The following is a 21305-nucleotide window of genomic DNA, read 5'->3' on the forward strand; positions in this document are numbered from 1 at the left end:
AACATCCATCCATGACTGGAGTCTCCAGTGGTTGTCTTTTTTGAGAACCCTAATAAGTGAAATTTTATCACAGCATTGCTGACCCCAAAGTAACAGGATGGGCAGTTCTGGAGGGAGCTTGGAGCTTCCATTCATCAAGGTTAGCTGCAATATTTGGCAGGCAAGAAGCCTCTGGGGAGTAACTACTATCTTATTAGGTTATAAATACATTTAATAGCTCTGGTACTGGCTTCTTATTCTGGAGTATTGAGGAAGGAAAAAAAAATAGAACTCCTAATCACCTGGGCCTAAGTGAAAAGTCACTATTTTTAAACTGTACATTTACCTACAGTGTTGCTTCTGAATGTTCTCCACCCCAGGACAAATCTACCTCTGCTGGGATGTGCAAGGCTCAGCTGGCCTATCATCTGCTTGGAAGACATTAAAAGTGGTCCAAGATTTGAAACCCAAATTGTTTCATTTTGACTCAAACTAGACCAACTAGTTCAAAGAAAACCCCAGAGGCTCCTTGCGCCCCCCCCCCCCCCATGGTTTCTTAGTAAAGGGACAACATTCACTCAACTTCAAACAGGCTTTTGTTGTTTGATTTGGTAGAGCTGGGCATGGAACCTCTCTATGCTAAGCAAGCGCTTCACCATTGAGAACCACGCCCAGCACTTTAAGAATGCGAGAGGTCTCTCCCTTATCTACACCGAGAAAGCACATATTTAAAGCTGTACAGACCTTCCAGCCACCAGGGCTGTCTTGAGGAATGCTTTGGTTGCTTAGGAGGCAGCCCCTGAGCCGACCAGGAAGGAGGCTAAATAAACCTGCACAGGTGCGGTGAGTCTCATCTGGGTAACACCCTTCACATCCCACCTCCTCCGTTCCCACTCGTGCCACCCCATCTCCTCCTTCTGCTCACGTGCTGCTGTCTTCTAGCCCTGTGGCTTCCACCCTAACAGGGTGGGGGTGGGGTGATGTGTGCTGTGTGGCTGCTTCTTGGGTGACCCCTGCTGCACTGCTGTCCACCAGATCTCAAGGAGGGGGTGGCATGAGGGGTCACCATGCCCAGGGCTGCAGGCACAGTGCTGTTTGCTTATGGTCAGAATGGACAAGTCTCACCTCAAAATAAGGCTAGACAGGGTCTTCTGGAGGACTTCTTCCCCACCTAGAGAACACTAAGTGAGTCTAGGCAATCTGGAGCTGGCTTCAATATCAGCAACAGGGTGGGGTGGGGGGTGCGCTCACAACAAACAGTGGTAACAGAAGGTTTGTGTGGGAAGATGGTTAAGTTTGGTCTAAAACAAGCAGTGTCTCTGGTAATGAGCTGTTGTTACGAAGTATGTGGGGCCTCTGAAGAAGGCTGCTGCCTTTCCAGGGCTGGGATTTTTGGGGAGAAGGGATGCAGGAGGGCAAAGCAAGGTGAAGCAAGGACCAGGATGAGGCATATTGGGACACCATAAAGCAGAGAAGCCCACCAGTGCCTGTGGTAGCCACACTGGCCTGCTTTTGAATTTTGGTGCCACCAGACTATGCTGTGCAATAAGGGTTAGGGAGAAACAGACACAGGTGTCAAGGTACATGAGGGCCAACAAAAAGCAGGGAGACAGGACCAATCTCCACCTGAAGGGATAAGTGGAGAGGGCGTGGTACCAAACCTCAGCTGTCTGGAGCAGTAGCGGAGGCAGGTGTGAAGTCCCTCAGCTTCCCTGTCGTATTTCTCCCAGCCCAGCATCTCTGAGGGCTCTTGATCCAAAGCCAAAGACAGAACCAAGAGGCCAGTCAGCCTCTTCCCAGGGGGAGGGGGGAACTAGGGAACCCAGAATATCCTGCAGACTAAAAGACAAATACCTGATCCTCCTGGCAGGTGGGTTTGGGTGAGATAATGTCAGTTACTGAGACCAGTCACTCACTGCTCTTGTGATCAGCCTATGTAGTTTTTACTTAGCAAGAGGCGATGACACAACTTTAATCTTAGACTACAAAAGCCAGAACCAAAACACGAGTGAAAAACAACACAACTTTGTACAAAATGAACAGGTAACATTTATTAAAACGTGTCATACAAAAGGGCATGGTCTCTTCTATAAGAAGAAAATATTAAACAATAACATTCAATTAAAACCACGCTGTACAATGAAGACAGCAATTCTAGAAAGAACTATTTAACTTCTAAAACACAGGTGGTTCACAAAGTATCCATATGTACCTAACAATGACAGTCTGCGTACCATCCCTTAGTTCTGTGGCCTAAGAGTCACCCGACTTGCATAAATAAAGTAATTTTCTGGGAGAAACATTGGGAACCTTGTTTAAAAAAAAAAAAAAAGACAAAGGCAGCAGCAACTGACATGACACAGGCTTCAAGCTACGTTTAAAAAGGAAAAAAAAATCACATTTGCAAATGATGTTCCAGCATCTTCCCACAGGGCACTATCAGTAGAGATTTGCAATTAGAAACAAACTCGTACCTTTAAATATGTAAATAGCAGAGAAAGGAAACAAAACAGAAAACTAAACCCAAAGCAACCCAGGACTCACTGGATTAAGTTAGTTTACCAGTCAAAGCAGCCTGTAGCCCCGGAGGCCAAGTCCCAAGCCCGTGGGGGTCCCCGGCATTCCCAAAGTATCAGGGTTTAGGGAGCAGCCACACCTGTGGGACGGGCAAAGCCCCACCCCAACCTTGGGGCCCAGTGGCAGCACGCCTTGCAGCACACCAGAATGCAGCAGTCTTTGTTCCGCAACTTCTTAGGGTGTGCCATACTCTGTAGCACGCAGCCTTCCCAACAGCTAACCGCCTGCCCAGGGCCCGAGTAGTTCAGGAAACGGCTCCTGCAATGGAAGGGACCCTTTAGGGCAAGTTCTTAAGAGCCTGCCCTAAAGGAGAAGGTGAGACACAGAGATGGCGGCCATCGGCCAGGCCCCAGGACAGATTAAGGGTAAACTCCAGCACTCGAGGAGTTGGACTATGCAGCTCGCTTGACACCTACATGGGGCACGCGGGTTGTGAAGTACAGCCAGCGGAGCCGGGAAGCCCTTTCGTAGAAGGACTGGAGAAAAACCAGTCAAGGCTCAAAGTAGAGACATACACCTTGCTGGCAGGCCACTGAGGAAATCCCTGAACCACTGGAGAGTGTTGCCCACGACTATTTAAGCTCTTTTGGAAGAGTAAGGATTTCCTAAGGCGGTGGTGAGGGGAGACACCAGTGCTGCAATAGAGCAGGGTGCCAGAAAGCCTCTCTAACGGGGAAGGCAGGTCAGAGGCCTCACTCTAACCTCCAGACCTCAGACACCCCACCTTCTCACAGGGTCCGACTGAACAAAAGCTTTGCTACCATCACAACAAGGGTACTGCCTCAGCACAACCCAAGGACCAGGATGTTCCCATGGTGTTCCTTTTACCCCCAGACTCTTCTCCAAAAGGGTCCTAGTTCTTATATGAATTAGAGATTTCAATGGGAGACGGGTCACAGCTCTGCTCAACAGTCAGAGGGTGGTCCGTAAATACTGACAGCAGATTAACTGCCTCAGTGTAGAAACATTAGAAGCCAAAAATACTTCATCCTCACCCAGCTTAGGGTCCTCTCTTATCCCACTAGCCTCTCATGTGGGAAGACAAGGGGTGTGTTCAGTGTGACTGTACACTCCCCTCCATTCGCTTCTCGGGTACAAAGAAGGCTGCTGCTGACCGGCAGACACTGGAAGATCATCTGAATGCAGCAAACCACTAGGAGGTAATACCTAGCTTCTAGCTTAACAAAACCTACATCTATACTTATTAATAATAAAGTTTTAACACAAAGTGCGTTTATATATCAAGACTGATACAGTGCTTGTAAATGTGACCCCTGTTTTGTTATCTTGATCACAAACATTTACTGGCGAGTCCGTATTTTCCTTCCTTTTTCCAAACAGAACAGAGGTCAAAGGTGCACCCTTGGTGTCAGAGCCTGAGGATCAGAGGCTCTTGCCAGAAATGTCTGTCACGTTAGAGAAAGCCAAACTTTAACTACAAAATTTTACCCCAAATCTAAGAAACATAATTTTTATTTTAAGGAAAAGTTTCTACTTAGCAGTAATAGACCAGTAAATTTATGGAAAGATGGTATAGAACAACCACCTGCCTACTGTCTGACACAGCCTAGAGTCACACATAGAGTGAGTCTCAACTGAGGGACTGGCCAAATCAGAGCAGCCTGTGGGCATGTCTGTGGCCCACAGTCTTGATGGTCAATATTCCTGCCATAACTGTCCTCAATGATGGCAATGTAAGTTGACATAAGCCCTATGCTCTGTAAACTGCTGTAGGTAGGAGTGTGTGATCCCAGCAAAAGGAAGTAAACTAGACAACTACCCAGTAAAAACCTCAGGCTTGTCACATGCTTAAAAGCTTTCTGAATATATCTAACGCCAGGCAGAACAGGCCCCAAGGGTGGGGATGGGAGGTAGGGGCTATGGGAGTGTAAGCTACTGAGCTTTGTAATGTGTGCAGCTTGCTCTGTGACTAGAGAACATGAATCTGTAGATGACGTTGCTTAATATAGGGCTCCTTTTCCCCTCTAAACCCACATTCCAGCCCTCACAAAGAGCTGACAGTATTGCTCAGCGTACCCTCTAAATCAGTACTCCCCACACCAGTGTATTTTGGGACTATTTTTCAAGCCTTCCGTCTATAAGCTGTTGCCTCTCACACACTGAGCATGCCTTGCTCACAGGTTAAGTCTTAGCCATGCATTCTGGCTTGGTCCCATGAGCTGTGGTCCCTGGCTGCCCTTGTTGGGAAGCACCATGATCTAAGGCAGGGGGGCCACAGGACACTACCAGTACTTTGATGAGTCACTGCAGGCTGGCTGTCTCCTGACATTAAATGAGGGACCTTAGGGCAACACACCAACTAGAAACATCTATCTCTGGGATCTATAAACTTAAAAGGAGACACAATGGTTCAAACCCAATTAGAACTGAACATAAAATCATGCCTTATCAAGAGCCTGCAGTAGGGCTGGAGAGATGGTTCAGTGGCTAAGAGCACTGACTGTTCTTTCAGAGAACACAGATTCAATTCCCAGCACCCACACGGCAGCTCAAAACTGCCTGTAACTCCTGTTCCAGGAGGTCCAACACCCTCACACAAACATACATGCAGGCAAAACATTAACACACACTAAAAAACAACAACAACAAAAAACCTGCAGCACTATGACAGCGTCACCTGTTTCAGACTCAGAAGGCCTATCAAACAATGTGACTTTTAGCTAGAACCTTTAGAAGGTATGCAACTAGACAAACAACGTGACTTTTAGCTAGAACCTTTAGAAGGTATGAAACCGACAAAAGTGCTCTGTTCACAGCTCAGCCAGGAGCCAGGTTACTGTAGCCTTGAGGTGAGCAGCATCCAGTGATGCAACTACCAAAGCAAAGCCCAGAACCCCTGTAGCTACCAGAAGAAAATAAAATGCAACGACTTGGGGACAGTGAGTGCTAGAAAACTGGTGCCACCTAAGTGGAACTGGTGGCTACTCTGCCACCAAGTCCACTGCCTTCAGCTCTGTTGGCTGGAAGGGCTATCTTGCCAGCTGGGCACTGGGTGAACTTATTCCCATCATCCATTCTAGGCCAGGATGAGAACATACAAATTTGAGAAATTAAATTTTTTAATTGGCCTACTTAGAGCTGGTCTTTCAGAAATATCTTTTTTTTTTAAGCTTCTCTCATAATAGCAAGTGGCACGCATCATCTGTGCCCAGATTTGCATTAATTACCATAGTTTATTTTTATGCATGCCACTCAAGGGCCAGACCCTATTTTTAGTTAGCCTCAGTTGTATTCTGCTCAGCCTTTGCAGCTTCATAGGACTTGGTACAAGAAGTCACATGCCTGTGGAAACTGTCCCTCCACATGAATCTCTTTGAACAGATATTACACTCATAGGGCTTTATGCCTGTATGAATTTTCATGTGGCCCACGAGATGGTGCTTCATTTTGAATTTCTTACCACAGACACTACAGCCATAAGGGCGAAGACCGAGGTGCATGCTCATGTGTCGATCTCGCTGACTCTTGTGCGTGAAGCTTTTCCCACACTGACAAGGATACAGCTTGTCAGCGGCTGAGAATCCTAAGTGGGACCCTTCCTCTTTTATCCCCATCACCATTTCAATATTCTCACTGTAGCTTACAACCTCTTGTTTGTGCCCAACTAGATTCCCATCCACTCTTTCTCCAGAAAACTCCTCCATGGAGGAGCCATAGAAATCCACCTGTTCATCATAGTTGCTCTCCTCCGTATGCTCATCAAACTCTTCCACTTTCTTTTCCACGATTTGGAACTCTTCCTCTTCCACGTCTGAAGGCTGGACCAAGTGATCTGTCTGCATGGTATTGATGGACTCGGTGACCTGGTGCTCATCGTATGTTGCGTGTACATCCATGCCCTCCCACGTCTGTTCTAGGCGCTCAGGCTTCACATGGATCCAGCGCCTGTGAGACATTATGCTGGGTTTGCTGTATAGAGGCCGGGTGTAATGAAACTCAGCACTGTCACTGGCCCCTTCCTCCCCATCCTGGCTCGCCATCTCAGTGCTTAATCGGTCATGCTCTGTGGATGAGTTACTGGGCAAATACTCGTGCTCAGTGAGCTGAGATGACAGCTCATCTTTGGTGCTCTCCTCTTCATTCTCACCATCTCTCAGTTCCTGGGCCTTGGGGAAATCAGTATGCCCCCCAGAGCCCAGTTCAAAGCTCTCTACCAGGCTGTTGTAGTTACTGCTACTGGGAGACTGGTGGTCACTGCCAAGACACTGCTTCTGACACAGGACTGTGGGGTTTCCTTCCAGAACCTCAGTGCACTTGTCCACCACATGCCACATCTGAAGGAAGCTGGCTGCTGTTAAGTAACTAACAATTTCTGGAGCAGGCATCACAAGGCGTCCTGTGTAGCTAGATAAGAGAATGTTCTCAAACACTCTTGGGTTCATCACATCAGGCAAAACAATTCTCCTACTGTTTTTCAGGAGTACTTGGTCACAAAAGTAGGGTGAACTGGCAGCAAGAACAGCTTTGTGTGCATGGAATATGTGGCCTTGGACAACAATGGAGACATCACATAACTGGCCTTGCTGGCGTTGCTGGTTTAGTTTCTGCAGAATGGTGCTGGAAAAATCTGGAAACTCTACTCGAAAAGAGCTTGTACCAGGCTCCATTTCATCACCAATCTTGTTTAGTGCTGCAAGAGAAAGAAAAGTCAGTACTAACTCCAGCCTCAAAGAAGGCCCATCAACCCCTCACCCAGCACTCAGAGCACCAAGACAAGTTTCCAAGTTCCATCAAGTTCCCTTGCCTCTGAGCACTCATCCATAGGCATCAGTCCCTGACACAGGCCTATAGGTGTTGAGGGTGCCAAAAGTAAGAGCCATCCATCACCCCCATAGCAACTCTCCACTTTGCCCTATCTATGAGTGAGGAGGCAGAATCCATAGTGAATATATCTATGTGCATACAAATCCTCTAAGCAAAACAAAGTAAGTATTTGTAATCAAAACAAACATGATTCTTATCAAAATAACTCAGTTGTAATCCTTGGACTCCTCACATTTACCAAAACTAGGGGAGGAAACAGGACTATGGGAGGGAGTTGGGGTGCAGCTGGAAGGTAGAATGTATGCTTAGCACATATGACTCTCTGGGCTCCATCTCCAAGCACACTCCAAAAGAAAAAAGAAGAACTGAATTGTGGGAAGATGCCTATGCAAAGACAGGAATAAATCAGGTACAGCCCCATAAGCATGAGGACAAGTACTTAGTCCCCCAGCACCCAAGTGAAAATATAGGTATGAGAGCTGATGGCTATAACCCCTAATGCTGCAGGGTGGAGACAGGATGATCCCCTCACCTTAGCTCTCGGGTCAGCGAGAGACTCTGTCTCAAAAAATAAGGCAGAGGACAAAAGGATGACCCATGGCTTCCACAAACCAGTGCACACATGTGCACATGTACACAGATACAAAGGGTGACAACTGGACTCAAGTTCAGAGAAGGGAGATGGTACTACCAACACAGAATCAGGAAAATGATACCCTTGGTCTTTCTGCACTAGGAAACACTCATTCCTGATGAGTGGTACAGGTCACTCTTGGGGTCATAAAGATTAGCTCCTTAAGGGCTTCTTACACCTTGAGTAGATCAAGTTTCTCTATCTGGTTGTCTCCACACTGCTGAAAGACTTACTGACCTACTAGGTAGTTGCCACTCTTCCTGCTACTAGACTTACAACACCCAGAGCAAGGGCTGGGGAGATGGCTCAGAGAGAAAAAGTGCTCTCCTACAAAGTACGAGGACAGATGTTCAGATCCCCAACACCCATGTAAATGCTAGGTGAGTGTGGTGGCCTACATGTAATTCTAGTAAAGCAAGCTGGCTGGGCTCGCCTCATGGTGAACTCTGGGCTACGTGGGAGAATTTGGCTCAATACGCATGTGAGTGTGAGTGACCAAAGAAGACATTAGACACCAACTGCTGAAACACACACACATGCACACACTCCCCCCATACACACAAAACACAGCATTTATCATTGCCACGTCTGACCCTGCTCTAACACTATAAGCTCATCATCAATAAATACCAAGCTTTCTAAGCCACATATAAACTCAACATATGAGGCTCAAACGAAGACCAAACGTCATTCTTCTTTTTTTTAAAGAGAATTTAAGCTGGGCTCGGTGGCACATGCCTGTAATCACAGCACTCTGAGAGGCAGAGGCAGGTGGATCTCTGTGAGTTTGAGATCAACCTGGTCTACTGAGTGAGTTCCAGGACAGCCAGGGCTATGCAGAGAAACCCTGTCTTGAAAAATCGAATAAGGCCTAGAGAGATGGCTCAGTGGTTAAGAGCACTGACTGCTCTTCCAGAGGACCCTGGTTCAATTCCCAGCACCCACATGGTGGCTCACAACTGTCTGTAACTCCTGATCCAGGGGATCCAACATCTTCACACAGGCATACAGGCAGTCAAAACACCAATGTACTTAAATAAAAATAATTACAGAAAAGTAAATAAAAATAAAATTTAATTTATATGATTATTTTTTAATATGAGTGTATGGAGGTAGGGCCATATGTGCACACAAACCAGAGATTTAGTCTGTTTCTCAGGGGCTTCCACTTGTGATTTTAAGACAACCTCCAGGCTAGCTGGCCACCCAGCCCCAAAGATCTACCTTGTCTCCGTGGTACATTAATCTCTCTCCTACCCCATCTCTGTAGCCCTCACTAACACAGAACTTGCTCTTTAGACCATGCTGGCCTCAAATTCACAGAGACCAGCCTGCTTCTGCCTCCCAAGTGCTGGAACTATGGGAGTATGCCCTACCTGGCTCCTCCCCCTTTTCTCTTCTTTTCCCTTGGCTTTGTGACAGGTAAGTGGTCTGCCACTGAGCTCCAGGCAGCCCTTAATTTAGTCTTTACAATTATTCTGCAAATGCAGGGCTCAAGTTCTGAAGTTCAGTTATTTCAAGCTTTTCTGAAATCAAAAGCTTGTTTTAACTAAGTAGAGAGATGAATCCAGGTTACCTCCAAAGCCTACATGTTTTTTTTTTTTTCTATTACATCACCCCGGCCCCTCCAAAGAGACTAGAGTGCTAGAACAGTCAATAATAATATTTAGATAAGACAGTGCTTCTTGAGCAAAGCATTAACCTATGGTTTTATACAGCCTAAAACTTAAGATGAAAATAGAGCATAAAATAAACTGTTTAGATATTCTGGTTTGTAAAGGAAGGAACAGCTCACTGTGCATCTATGCAAACTCTGAGAGCAGCACCTGGGGAAGAAGCCTCTAGATATTTCTCCCCACTCTAGGGCGTTGGTTTGAGAAGGGGGAGAACTGTGCTAGAACAGAAAAAAAGAGTGGACTACTGCAACAGCTTCGTTGAGAATGAAGACTTGCTGCTTTGAGAACGGACTCCCTTTAGGCTTAGCTCTAGACCACCGTCTCCTACTTCCCTGATAACACATGGACTTTAAAGACAGGGAGACAGCACAACTGTCCACCCTCAAGGTTTAAAATGCCATATGAAAGGGAAAAGGATGGAGGTATTAGGGCTTAGTTGAGGCCCATAAAGGAAAAGTTACTCTCTCTTGATCAAAAGAATAAAACCTGAGTTCTACCTGAGTTCTTGTCTGGCCATGGGCAGAGACAAGACATTCTAAACATTACATATTATTGTCCCCTCCTTTAATAGGCAATCCAACTTGCCTTGGCAGGAGACCCCTCTCCCCTGGAAAGTGGATACACTTTAGAGACATGCTAAGGTGATGGCAGGAATCATCATCCCATGAACTGAGATCATTTGCATTCAGAAGGTCCTTTCTCAATGCTGCTACAGGTCACGGAATTTCAAACAGCCTGCTTACTTTCTACCTTCCTATCTCTTACCAAACACTGGCCCATATCCAAAGCATGCCCTGAGCTTTCTTCCTCTTCCTCATCTCCTTCCTTCCTTCCTTCCTTCCTTCCTTCCTTCCTTCCTTCCTTCCTTCCTTCCAGAAGTTTCCAGATTCAGTCCACCTGTCCTGTTCTACTTCACATCCTAATAAAATGTTCCTTGAGCTTCCTGGATTGTCTTAAAATTCAAGGAGACTGAAAATTTGCTAAAGGTAACTGGAACTTCTGTTGGATGGTGGCATTGCTAGTTGCTAATGCCTCTAACTCAGTTAATTAAAAGATGGGCACCGAGGGGTACACATGTGAGCCCAGCATGGAAACCTAGGTAGGACTGTGAGTTTGAGGCCTACTTGGGTTACACAGTGAGAATGCCTGGAATAATCAACAGTTACCAGAAGATCACATATTTCACCACAGAGAGAGAGAGAAAAAAATAACTAGAAAAAGATGCCATGCTTGCTTAGCTATGTCAAGGGGGTAACTGTCCTCAGTCTTGGTGGATGTGGCCTTGCTCCGTAATCTCTGCATCTAAACATACTCAGAAAGGGCTATGACCTGGTTAGACTACAGCTGCTTACTTAGCTGTTTCTGGCTAAAACCCAATCAGTTCCAAGATTCACTAAAAGCTAAAAAGCACCTGCATAGAAAGGATGGAGAGCATCAAAGACCACCATTTCTTTGAATGGTGGAGAGCACCACCATTCTTACAGGGTTATAACCTGGTGGGGGAAACAAACTCCTCCACCATGTCATTCAAAGCAAAGCCTGCAAACACCTTAAGAAGAACCCTGTAAGGCTTAAATCACCAGATGTAGAGACAGGTTCTCAATCTCCTCACATAGCATGTTTTTACAAAAATAATTCAAGTGATATGAAAAATGATCTAACTCCAAGATCCTAGAGACTAGCGTGAGCTATAGGCTTTAAGAAATCAGAGATACTGGAGATGGAACCTGGGTGAAGAGATGCTGCAGGGACCAGCAACTCCACTTCCTGCTCCAGGAAATCCTGGCAGAGCAGCACCGATCTTCAGAGAATCAGTCACATCTCATCCTTTAAGGCCAGGTGTCCTGGTTAGCTTCAATTGTGTACACAGCCTAGAGCCACCTGAGAGAAAAGCCTTGTTGAGGAAATGCCCAATCAGATTGGCCTGTGGCCATGTCTGTGGGAAGTACTTTGATTACTAGTTGCTGTCGGAGGGCCCTGCCTACTGTAGGTAACACCATCTCTAGGCAAAAAGCCTTGGGCTCTCTAAGTAACTAGCAGAGCATAAGCCAGATTGAGCCAGAGTGAACCAGTAAGCAGTTTCCCATGGTTCCTGCCCAAAGTTCCCTTCCTTATGGTCATGTGACCTGGTAGTATAAACTGAATAATCCCTTTCCTCCCAAATTATACATTTAGACTGTGTTTTATCGCAGCAGCAGAATGAAATGAAACCACAACACTGAATTTCAGCATTAAACATGAGTACTGAGGCAGAGGCAAGTATCTCAGAATAAAGTGTTATGAGGTTAATGAGTTTGTGGGACTAATGCTGGAGGAAACATGAAGTTGGGGCTTCAGTAAATATAATCTAGGCTTGAATAATAAAAGAAAATAGTGTGTCTGGAAAAGAGGGAGACATGATGGGATTTACAGAATTGGGGACAGGAAGCTACAGTATTGTGAGATGTAAGTGGTACCATCAAAAAAATAAAGAGACCACACACATAATGGGAGACTGTATTTGTGTATCATATTACTATAAATAACCTATACTAAGTGCATACAAAGCCTACAGTCAGTGATACACAACCCAGCTGAAAAGAATGGACAAAAGATTCCAAAAGGCATGTCTCCAAAGAGCAAGGCCCTCATGAACAATGCTCAGCACCAGCAGAGCAACACTGTGTGAGCTGGGATGAGGCTCAGGGAAGAGTACCTTGACTGCTATATGCAAGATACTTGGTTCCATGCCCAGCACACCTCCCCTACTCCCTAAAACAACCAAAACTACAAGGAACCCTTTTTTTACCCACTAAGATGGCATGAAAAATAGGAGACATTAGGTGGCCTGTGGAGAATAGAACCTTTATACACACTGCTGATAGGCATGGAAATGGTATAAAAGCTGCAGAAAGGGGGTTGGGAGTTTCTCAGACAGTTAAAGGGATGTAGCCCAGGAATTCAACTCTTAAGCATATGCTAACAGGAAAGAACACATGATGTCCACAACAGCATTTATTAAAAAATTCCCGAGCAGAAACAGTCAAAGTGTGTATCAAGGAATGACTACATAAAATACAGCCCATCCATTATCTGGCAGGAAAGAAGAACATGGTAACAACACAGGAGGCCAGGGAACACTACAGAAAGAAAAGCCAGGGGTGGGGAAGCAGCAGACAGGAAGCTCTGAGTGTTACACTCAGCATTGTAAAGAAGAGAAAGGAGGAAGAGATTAGTGAGAGAGGGAGAAGCAGAGAAGGGCTGGAGGAGAATGAAGTGTGTGTATGTATGTGTGGGAACAGGGTCAAAATGTAAAGTGGCTTTGTGGCTGTTGGAAGCTAGAGATAGAGAAAAGCAGCAGGGAGTGAATGACATCAGTGGCCCGTGAACACCTCTAGTCCCAGCAGAAGCAGGCAGATCTCTGTGATTTGAGGCCAGCCTGGTCCATAAAGCAAATTCCACGAAAGACAAGGCTGTTGTAGAGAAACCCTGTCTCAGGCCTACATCCCTCCCTAAAAAAAAAATTGGTTATATTTTAGAGAACTCAGAAATTCTACAATTCAGTTGTGGAGAAGGACATATGTAAATGTGAATCTACTAAAAAGGACCTCTTAATGCTTAGTGGATTTAAGATAGTAGGGACTAAGCTCAGGGCTTCATACAGTTCATACAGCCCATGAACTGGTTTTGTTGTTGTTTGAGACAGGGTTTCTCTGAGGAGCTCTAGCTGTCCTAAAACTCACTCTGTAGACCACTGAACTCAGAGATCCACCTGCCTTTGCTGGGATTAAAGGTGTGTGCTGCCACCACTCAGCTCCATGAACTTTTTATTAAACTATTTTACAGAGTAATCCAAGGGTGCCAATGCCAGTTTTGTTTTATTTATTTATTTATTTTTTGAGACGGTGTCTTGCTATGTAGCCTAGAAAGCCTCACATTTTGACCCTCCTGCTTCAGCATCCTGAGTTCTGGGATCAGAGTTGCATGTCACCATGCCCAACTGCCAATGACAGCGTGAAGGTTGTGTGACTGGTATTGTGGAGTGTTTTTACCATTTGGGGGTAGAAAATACCTTGGCCAAGTAGCCATGGCTACCAATAAGCAAAACAACAGTGACAGACAGGACTATGAAGATGGAGCTGCTGACATTCCTTGGCACATGAATGAAGGAGGGAACAAGATCAACACTGGGGCTTCCAGGCATTATCCCCTCACGCCCCCACCCCCAACTCCCCAAGTGAACTACAGGAGGTGAGAGGTCAACTGAAAGGGGACCCCATAATGCAGCTTTCCCCATGGTCCTGTAAGTATCCCCTCACCCATGTTCTGTAAGCAAGCCCAATAAACTCACTGGTTCTCCAAGTTGGAATTTGGTGGAATCGTACTCTGCTCTGTCCTTGGTGCCCTATCTGGGATGAATAAACGTTTGTTCGCATCTCCCTAGGAAAAGTTAATACAACACTGGGTAACTAGGAAAATGCCATCATTAATAAAACAGCAGCTGTTTATTAATGCATACACAAACACATATATAAGTATGTACAAACACAATTGTCTCACAATATCTGTGGGAATTGGTTCTAAGACTACCCCTTAAATACCAAAAATCTGTGGATGCTCAAGTCCTCTGAGGAAAATAGCTAGCTGGAGGTGGTGGTGTATGCCTATAATCCTAGGACTCAGGGAGGCAGAGGCAGGGGGACTGCTGTGAGTTCGAGGCCAGCCTGGTCTACAAAGCGAGTCCAGGACAGAGCCTCATAGAGAAACTCTGTCTCAAAAAAAGAAAAAAGAAAAGAAAATGGCTGCTTATATGCCACCTCCTCAGGTCAAGAATATTTTGAACCATCTCAAGATTACTCACACTTCCTGACAGGCTGTGTAAACAGTATCAGGCTGACCATTTAGGGGATGGCAATTAAGTCTATGCAGCTGTTTTTTTGTTTTGTTTTGTTTTTAAATAAAAAAGGTTTATTGTACTTTTAACTATGTGCATGAGTGTCTATGTGTGGGTTTGTGCACGTGAGCACAGGTGCACTTAGAGCCCAGAAACTGGTACTAGATTCCAGAAACGGAGTTCCAAATTCAGGGCTGGGGACTGAATCTTCTCTGAGAGAAGTGTGTGTTCTGAATCACTCGTCTCTCCAGCCCTTCCTAAATATTTTCAGTCTGGGAATGGCAGACTCCATGGACCCAGTCTCCACAGACACAGAGAAGCAGCTTGTGTATAAAATGCCTCACACAGTCACTGTACCAGATTTTGCACACAGCACTTTCACCTATTTGTCTAAGGTCTTAGGCTAATCAAAGTCTGAGAGGTGGATGCTGTAAGACAAGAAGAAAGGGAAACATGACCATGTTTCACACATAGTCGAGATAATCCATGAAAACAGGTCTGATTATGCTGCTTAGACTATCCTTAAACCTGGGGCATGCCTCGGCCTCTTGAGTGATGGGATTATAGACATACGCTACCATACCAGCTCCAAATAACCCACAACTTAGAGTATGAGCAATTTATTAATAAACTTCAGAGTATTGGCTAATGCCAGACTTAAAAGAGCAATTTTGTGTCACCTTGCACATAATTTAGAAATTCCAATGGTTCTTCTAAAACAATTAGAACAATCCCAACTCATTCCTCATTCATGGAATCTATAAGTTCCTGGTCCTCAGGGTTTCTGTGTGTATCCCTGACTATCCTAGAACTGTCTCTGTAGACCAGGCTGGCCTCAAACCCCTAAGTGCTGGATTAAAGGCCTGCACCACAATAAGCCTAGCTGCTATATGGCTTTTTTAAAGCAGAAAAATAAGAGCTGGTGATAGGGCTTACTGGGTAATGGGGCCTGCTGACAAGCCTGAGTTCAATCTCCACAACCCACAAGGTGGATGGAGAGAACTGGTTTTCCCAAGTTGTCCTCTGACCTCCACATGTGCAGGCATGGGCCCACACACTTACAAAATAGTGTAAAAATTGTTTTAAAATAAAATCAAAATAACACAGGAGGCAAAGGGCTTGTATTGAAGACTCCATGACTGCCTCTACTATCCCGCCATGCTGATGAGCTGAACAGAAGCCACTATTTATCCTTCAGCTGAGAAAATTGTGTATCGAATCTTAGACAGCATTTCAAAAACACCCTAAAAGTACAGAGACAGCGAGGAAACAGGGAAGCAGACCTACCTACCAGCTCCTGTACTGAAGCCCTCCAGGGATGTCTTTAATCGGAGCATATGGTAATTTGCATTCTCACTGTAGAAGGCACATTTAAGCACAGTAAATGTTGCTTTAGGAAACTTAAACTCTGGCACAAATGTAGAAAAATACCAACGCTCTGTGCCTACCAAAATTCTTGTTAGTCAAATGCTTTGCATCCAGAAACCACAACCTGTACACCTGGGCCTGCAGAGAGTAAGCGGAAGCTCACATGACAAGACCTGTTCAGGCCATGCACCTCAGCAGGTGTGTGTGTGTGGGGGGGGGCTCAGAAGCTTAACTCCAGCTCTAATGCTTTTATTTAGTTATCTTAGTAATTTATTTATTTTAATTTTTATCTGCATTGGTGTTTTACCTGCATGCATATCTGTGTGAGGGTGTCAGATTTTGGAGTTACAGGCAGTTGTGAACTGCCATGTGGGTGCTGGGAACTGAACCCGAGTCCTCTGGAAGAACAGTATGTGCTCTTAACTGCTGAGTCACCTTTCCAGCCCTAACTAATACTTTTCTAAGGAAAAAAAAAAAAGGCAGAAATACTGTTAATGTAAAGTACTACAGTGACTAGCCTTAAAATGTGCATTATTTCTTCTTCAGTGAAACCATGTGGTCTAGCCCATGAACACCTTGGTAAGGGGTTAGAGAGTGGTTATGAACCCTGGCTGTTTTTCCAGAGGACCCAGGTTTGGCTCCCAACACTTACATGACAACTCTCAACCATCAACAGTCCTAGGGGATTCGATACCTTTTTCTGGCCTTGTGAGCACCAGACACAACATTTGAAGGCAACCCCCCCAACACACACACACACACACACACACACACACACACACACACACACACGCATGCATGCAGACACTCAACAAACAAAATTTTAAGTTAAAAAAAATTGATAGGAGGAGTGAGGGGAACTGAGAGGAGAGGAGTGAAGGCTGTGATCAGGGTGTAAAGTAAATAAATTAAAAAAAATTACTTCATTAAAAAAAACTTGACAAACTGTATTGTTTTTGTTGATAAGAAATTAGTATAATAAACAGCCTTAAAAAACATTATTAGGGGGCTGGAGAGATGGCTCAGAGGTTAAGAGCACTCTCTGCTCTTGCAGAGGTCCTGAGTTCAATTCCCAGCAACCACATGGTAGCTCACAACCATCTATATCCTCTAATGACCTCTTCTGGGATGCAGGTACACAGGCAATGCAGATAGAGTACACATATACATAAGATAAAAGAAAAATCATTTAAAAAATAAATGTAAATTTATAGCTTACCTACTGTAAAGCTGTATTCCTGGGATAATGTTCCTTATACCATGGCCATCAAAGAGCGGTCTAAATGAATAGAGAATGCATCTTTCAGTTTTGTAAATGACACTGATTTCTGAAAGGAAAAATCACACTGAAAATACAAGATGCTAGGTTTGAGTTCCTGCTGCTCTTCAGTCCAATTCCCCGCACTCATGTCAGGTGACTCACAACTGCCTACAACTCACTGCAGCTTCAGGGGATCCAACGCCCTCTTCTGACCTCCGCAGGTACCTGATACACAGGACATCCATGCACCAAAGAGAAACTTCTCAATCTATTTCCCTCCTCCTTTCCACTACAACACACAAGGGACCTCCAACTTTGCCACATGGGCTCATGTTCTCCTTAGGCCCTGCTGTGCTAATGCCTACGTTATCTATGCTGCTAATCATAATCACTCTTCTAGAACATCTCTTGCTCCTAGACCTCCAAACCTTTCACGATGGCTGGCAACCCTGCAAAAGGCTCCACTGAAACAGGGTGCCTGCTGGGACCCTTGCATGCTTGTTTCTGCTTGCTCTCCATCCAACTCTGACCTCCATTTTCCACAGGTGAATTTTTCTGGTTTTTCCTGAGTTCCATTAATTTGTTGCCCTTTTCCCAGAAAAATCTCAACACTGGGTCAGGGTGGTTTTCCTCAGTTTACTGTTAGTGACATACCAGGAAGGAAAACTGAGGCAGCATGTTGTTTAAGTCTGTAAGAATTTTGAGACCCTCTCTGAGTGTTTTGGTAGGCTAATTTGGTCAGATGAGCAACCCATGCAGGAAATCTAACTCTTGGGAGGTGGAAATAGGAGGATCAGGAGTTCAAGGAGTTTCAGGCTACAACAGATAGTACCTATTTTGCAGTTTTAACAACCATGGTTGCAGAGGTAATGACTAAAGCACTCCTGAGATTAATGTTTCTGATGATACAAAGGGTGACTCCATGTGGAAAAACTATGGATGCAACTCTGAAGTATTCAAATGAGTGGGACTTGGAACGCTTATTTTACTTAAGTCAAGCAGAAAGCTCTTAGATTAAAGGTGTGTGCTAGGGCTGAGCCACACTACAAGTAGAAGCAGGATTTTCCAGTAAACAATACAATCTCAGGGTTCCCAGTGTGATCAAATATCCCGTAACACTGGGCACTTTAACTGATGTATATTTGTTCATGTTGTTCCATTTATAAAAACAATAGAGTGTGCATTGATTTTGTTCTTTAAAACTCTAAGTCAAAGTGTTTTTAATTAAGATAAAGAAGTACAAACACAGGAATGGATTCTGTTCCTGGCAGTGTTACGCAGCAAACACTTGATGGAATCTAAGATTCAAAGAAATACAGTAATACATCAACTGTTATGTGTATTATAAAGTTTGGGAAAGGAACAGTGACAAAAGTCTTTTAATCCCAGCAGTCAGGAGGTTGAGAGAGGCAGGAGGATCTTAAGAGTCCAGCCTGTCTGTATAGAGAGATCCTGTTTCAAAACAAACAAACAAACAAACAAACAAACAAAAAACAAGGCCAAGCATGGCAGCACATGCCTTTAATCCTAGCACTCAGGAGGCAGATCTCTTGAGTTTGAGGCCAACCTGGTCTACAGAAAGAGTTCTAAGACAGCCAGGGCTACAGAGATAAACCATGTCTTGAAAAAAACAAATACACCAAACCGAACAACAGCAACAAAAAACACAAAAATGACCTTAAAGGCAAGCAAGATTTGTATAACAGAAAAACAACCAAAACCAACACCAAATGCACAGCCTATAAATAAAGATCATTTTCTACTCTAATAAATAAGTATTTTTCCAGCCTACAAGTTTTCTGCATGTCAAATGTTTCTCAAGGTGCCTCTCAATAGATTTCTGCATTGATTACAGAGGGGCAAAGAGGGGAGGGAGATGGGAAACTGCTGCCTTAAGACTTAAAGCAGCTGGGACCCCAGACTCCTAAGCCTCGGCTGAACATGCTGCTGAGACACTCTTGGCTTGCATCAATACAAGGGATTCAACTAAATGTTCCAAAACAAGTTTCTAAATTGCACGGTTTCATTCACACGGCTGTGCACAAACCATTTCTAGAATGTTCTTACCATCTCCTAAAACTCTGTACCCATGAACAGCACCCTATTTGACTCTAGTCTTTGATAAATTGTTATGCTTTGAGCTAAGCGGTTGGGGCATGCCTTTGATCCCAGCACTTGGGAGTCTGAGTTCGAGCTGGCCTGGTCTACAGAGTGAGTTCCAGGACAGGTAAGGCTACACAGAGAAACCCTGTCTCTAAAAAACTAAAGAAGATAAATGTTATGTTTCATGCCCTGTCTATTCCAGACACTTTATTCCAAAAGTTTCAAACAGTGTTTGTCCCTGTGTTTCCTTTACTTCTCTCCGATAGTACTTTGGTAACAAGCTGGGAATGAATCCCTATTATATTTCTAAGTTCTTTATTAAGCTGCTCCTAGAATTCTAGTGTGCTAATGGTCTCAAAGGCAGCTGTGAGCCTGGTTCTTCTTAAGCTTGTAGACCCGCTAGCCTGGTTAAACAGGGGCAGTTCCTGACAGCCCTGGAGGCCAGAAGGAGCCCCGAGGTTCCAGAAGGAGCAGAACTGTGCAGACCACAGGAAAGAGAAGTTCAAGATTCACTAAACTGCTTAGACTCTGAGATGGGCCTTCAGTCTGAGGGCCAGGAGCTCCTGACACTTTGTTAGGCTGGGTGACACCTGTCAGAACTGAGACCAGACTGCGGTCGGGCCACTGAGAATGTCATCCGGGCGGAGGAGTTTCACAGGCTCATGAGTCACCTTCCACGGCTCAGAGGTCCAGGCAGGGCACGCCCTGCCTAAGCAAATCCAGTCGAGAGGGAGAGAAACAAGAACACAACATTGGCAGAGAAAGAAAAACAGACAAATGGCCAAGAAACCTCTGTGACATTCGGGCCGTGAACCAGAGGACAGCCCGAGAGGCAAAAGCAGGGTCAAGAAACCCTGCAGCAAGGTGGAGCCAGAGATAAAGATAACGTCCAGGGACTGTCAACTTCAGAGATGCAAAGTGGAAACTCCACCTGACAAGAGGCCGGGTTGGGGACAAAAACAGGTGAGAACGGAGTGACAAAGAGACGAAACTCGGCGCAGCGAGGTTCTGCCTCGCGGCGTCGGCTCGCGCGTGGGAGGCTCGACCCGGAGGTCGTCCCGCGGGCGGATTCTCCGAGCGCCAGGGCACCTGCCACGGGGTGACCTTGTCCAGGAGGTCGTCCTGGAGGCCGCAGGGCTCCGAGCCGGGACGCCCGGGGCTTCGGAGTCGCTCGCGCCGTCCCGGTTCGCGGCCGCCGAAGAGAGCCCGCGGCGCGCATCCGCGGCGCGGCCGCTCGGGCCCCCGACCGCGACCCCGTGCGCGGCCGCCCGGCCTCCCATCCCTGTCGTACCTGCCGAAGGCTCCGTGACCGCGGCTCCAGCCCGCTGGAGCGTCCGCGCCGACCGCACCGAGGCCTTCTCCTCCGCCGCCTCGGCAAGATAACTTCCGCCGGAGCCTCCCGCCCCTAGGAAAGGCTTTCAGGTCCCGCCCCCGAAACTGCCAGTGCTTCCGGAGGCGTCTCAGCGAGGTTGTGGGGTGCGCACGCTCTGGAGGCTTTTCCGGGGCTGTTGGTCCGCAAAGCACGCTCAGGCGGCCGGCGCACGCGTAATAGGACCTAGCGTGGATCGCGTTTAAGGACCAAGTGCCGGGTCTGTCAGAGTGATCCAATTCCGAGTTCGAAACTCTATGGCCCTGTGAGAGAGTTCAGCGGGTAAAGGCTCTTGCCGTGTGGCCTCATGGCCTGGGTTCTATTCCTGGAACCCGTGGTAGAAGAGCTGACGCTCGCAGGTTGTCTGCTAACCTCCACAGGGGCACTTCCCCACGCCTACCAAAAAATAAAATAAAATAAAATAAAATTTGAGGCTGGCTTTGAACTCACTATAGTTCGAGTTGGAATCAAATTCACTCCTGCCTACACCTCCTGAATGTCAGGATTGCAAGGATGTGTTCCCAGAGCTGGTGTAGGGTGGATATTCCTACCGGACCTGCACTCCTGTTTGTTACTGTCCATGTCTTAGGTCATCGTGTCCAGTTTTCCAGCTGTGCGAGCCTACTTCTGGGGCTTGGAATCCAAGAGTATTCAGAGAGGAGGCTGGGGACTTTTCAAGA

General features: G+C 45.9%; 1 protein-coding gene across 6 annotated transcripts; it reads right to left on the reverse strand.

The window, feature by feature from the left end:
* Positions 1-2004: 2004 nt before the first annotated feature.
* Positions 2005-20728, reverse strand: Zbtb43 (zinc finger and BTB domain containing 43). Of its 6 annotated transcripts, none has more exons than XM_060389974.1 (5): positions 20548-20728; positions 17112-17171; positions 15816-15880; positions 13982-14070; positions 2005-7207 (listed from the first exon to the last, which is right to left on the reverse strand). In XM_060389974.1, exons 4-5 carry the CDS (start codon positions 14064-14066, stop codon positions 5790-5792), a joined length of 1503 nt encoding a protein of 500 aa, XP_060245957.1. In that variant the 5' UTR covers positions 14067-14070; positions 15816-15880; positions 17112-17171; positions 20548-20728; the 3' UTR covers positions 2005-5789. The 6 variants fall into 6 exon arrangements, with proteins under 6 accessions (XP_060245957.1, XP_021500016.1, XP_021500017.1 ...); XM_021644341.2 differs by having other exon boundaries at positions 15812-15880; XM_021644342.2 differs by lacking the exon at positions 15816-15880 and having other exon boundaries at positions 20548-20727.
* Between the last annotated feature and the right edge of the window lie 577 nt (positions 20729-21305).

Source organism: Meriones unguiculatus, chromosome 8, assembly GCF_030254825.1.
Source record: "Meriones unguiculatus strain TT.TT164.6M chromosome 8, Bangor_MerUng_6.1, whole genome shotgun sequence".
NCBI classification, from domain to species: Eukaryota; Metazoa; Chordata; class Mammalia; order Rodentia; family Muridae; genus Meriones; species Meriones unguiculatus.

Coding starts and splice junctions, on each gene's coding strand:
- Zbtb43 (XM_021644341.2), bottom strand. CDS start 15,861: ATGCTCCGATTAAAGACATCCCTGGAGGGCTTCAGTACAGGAGCTGGT. Junction 14,071..15,811: donor TTCAGTACAGGAGCTGGTAG/GTAGGTCTGCTT, acceptor AACTTTTCCTAG/GGAGATGCGAACAAACGTTT. Junction 7,208..13,981: donor AATTCCAACTTGGAGAACCA/GTGAGTTTATTG, acceptor TTTCTCTTGCAG/CACTAAACAAGATTGGTGAT.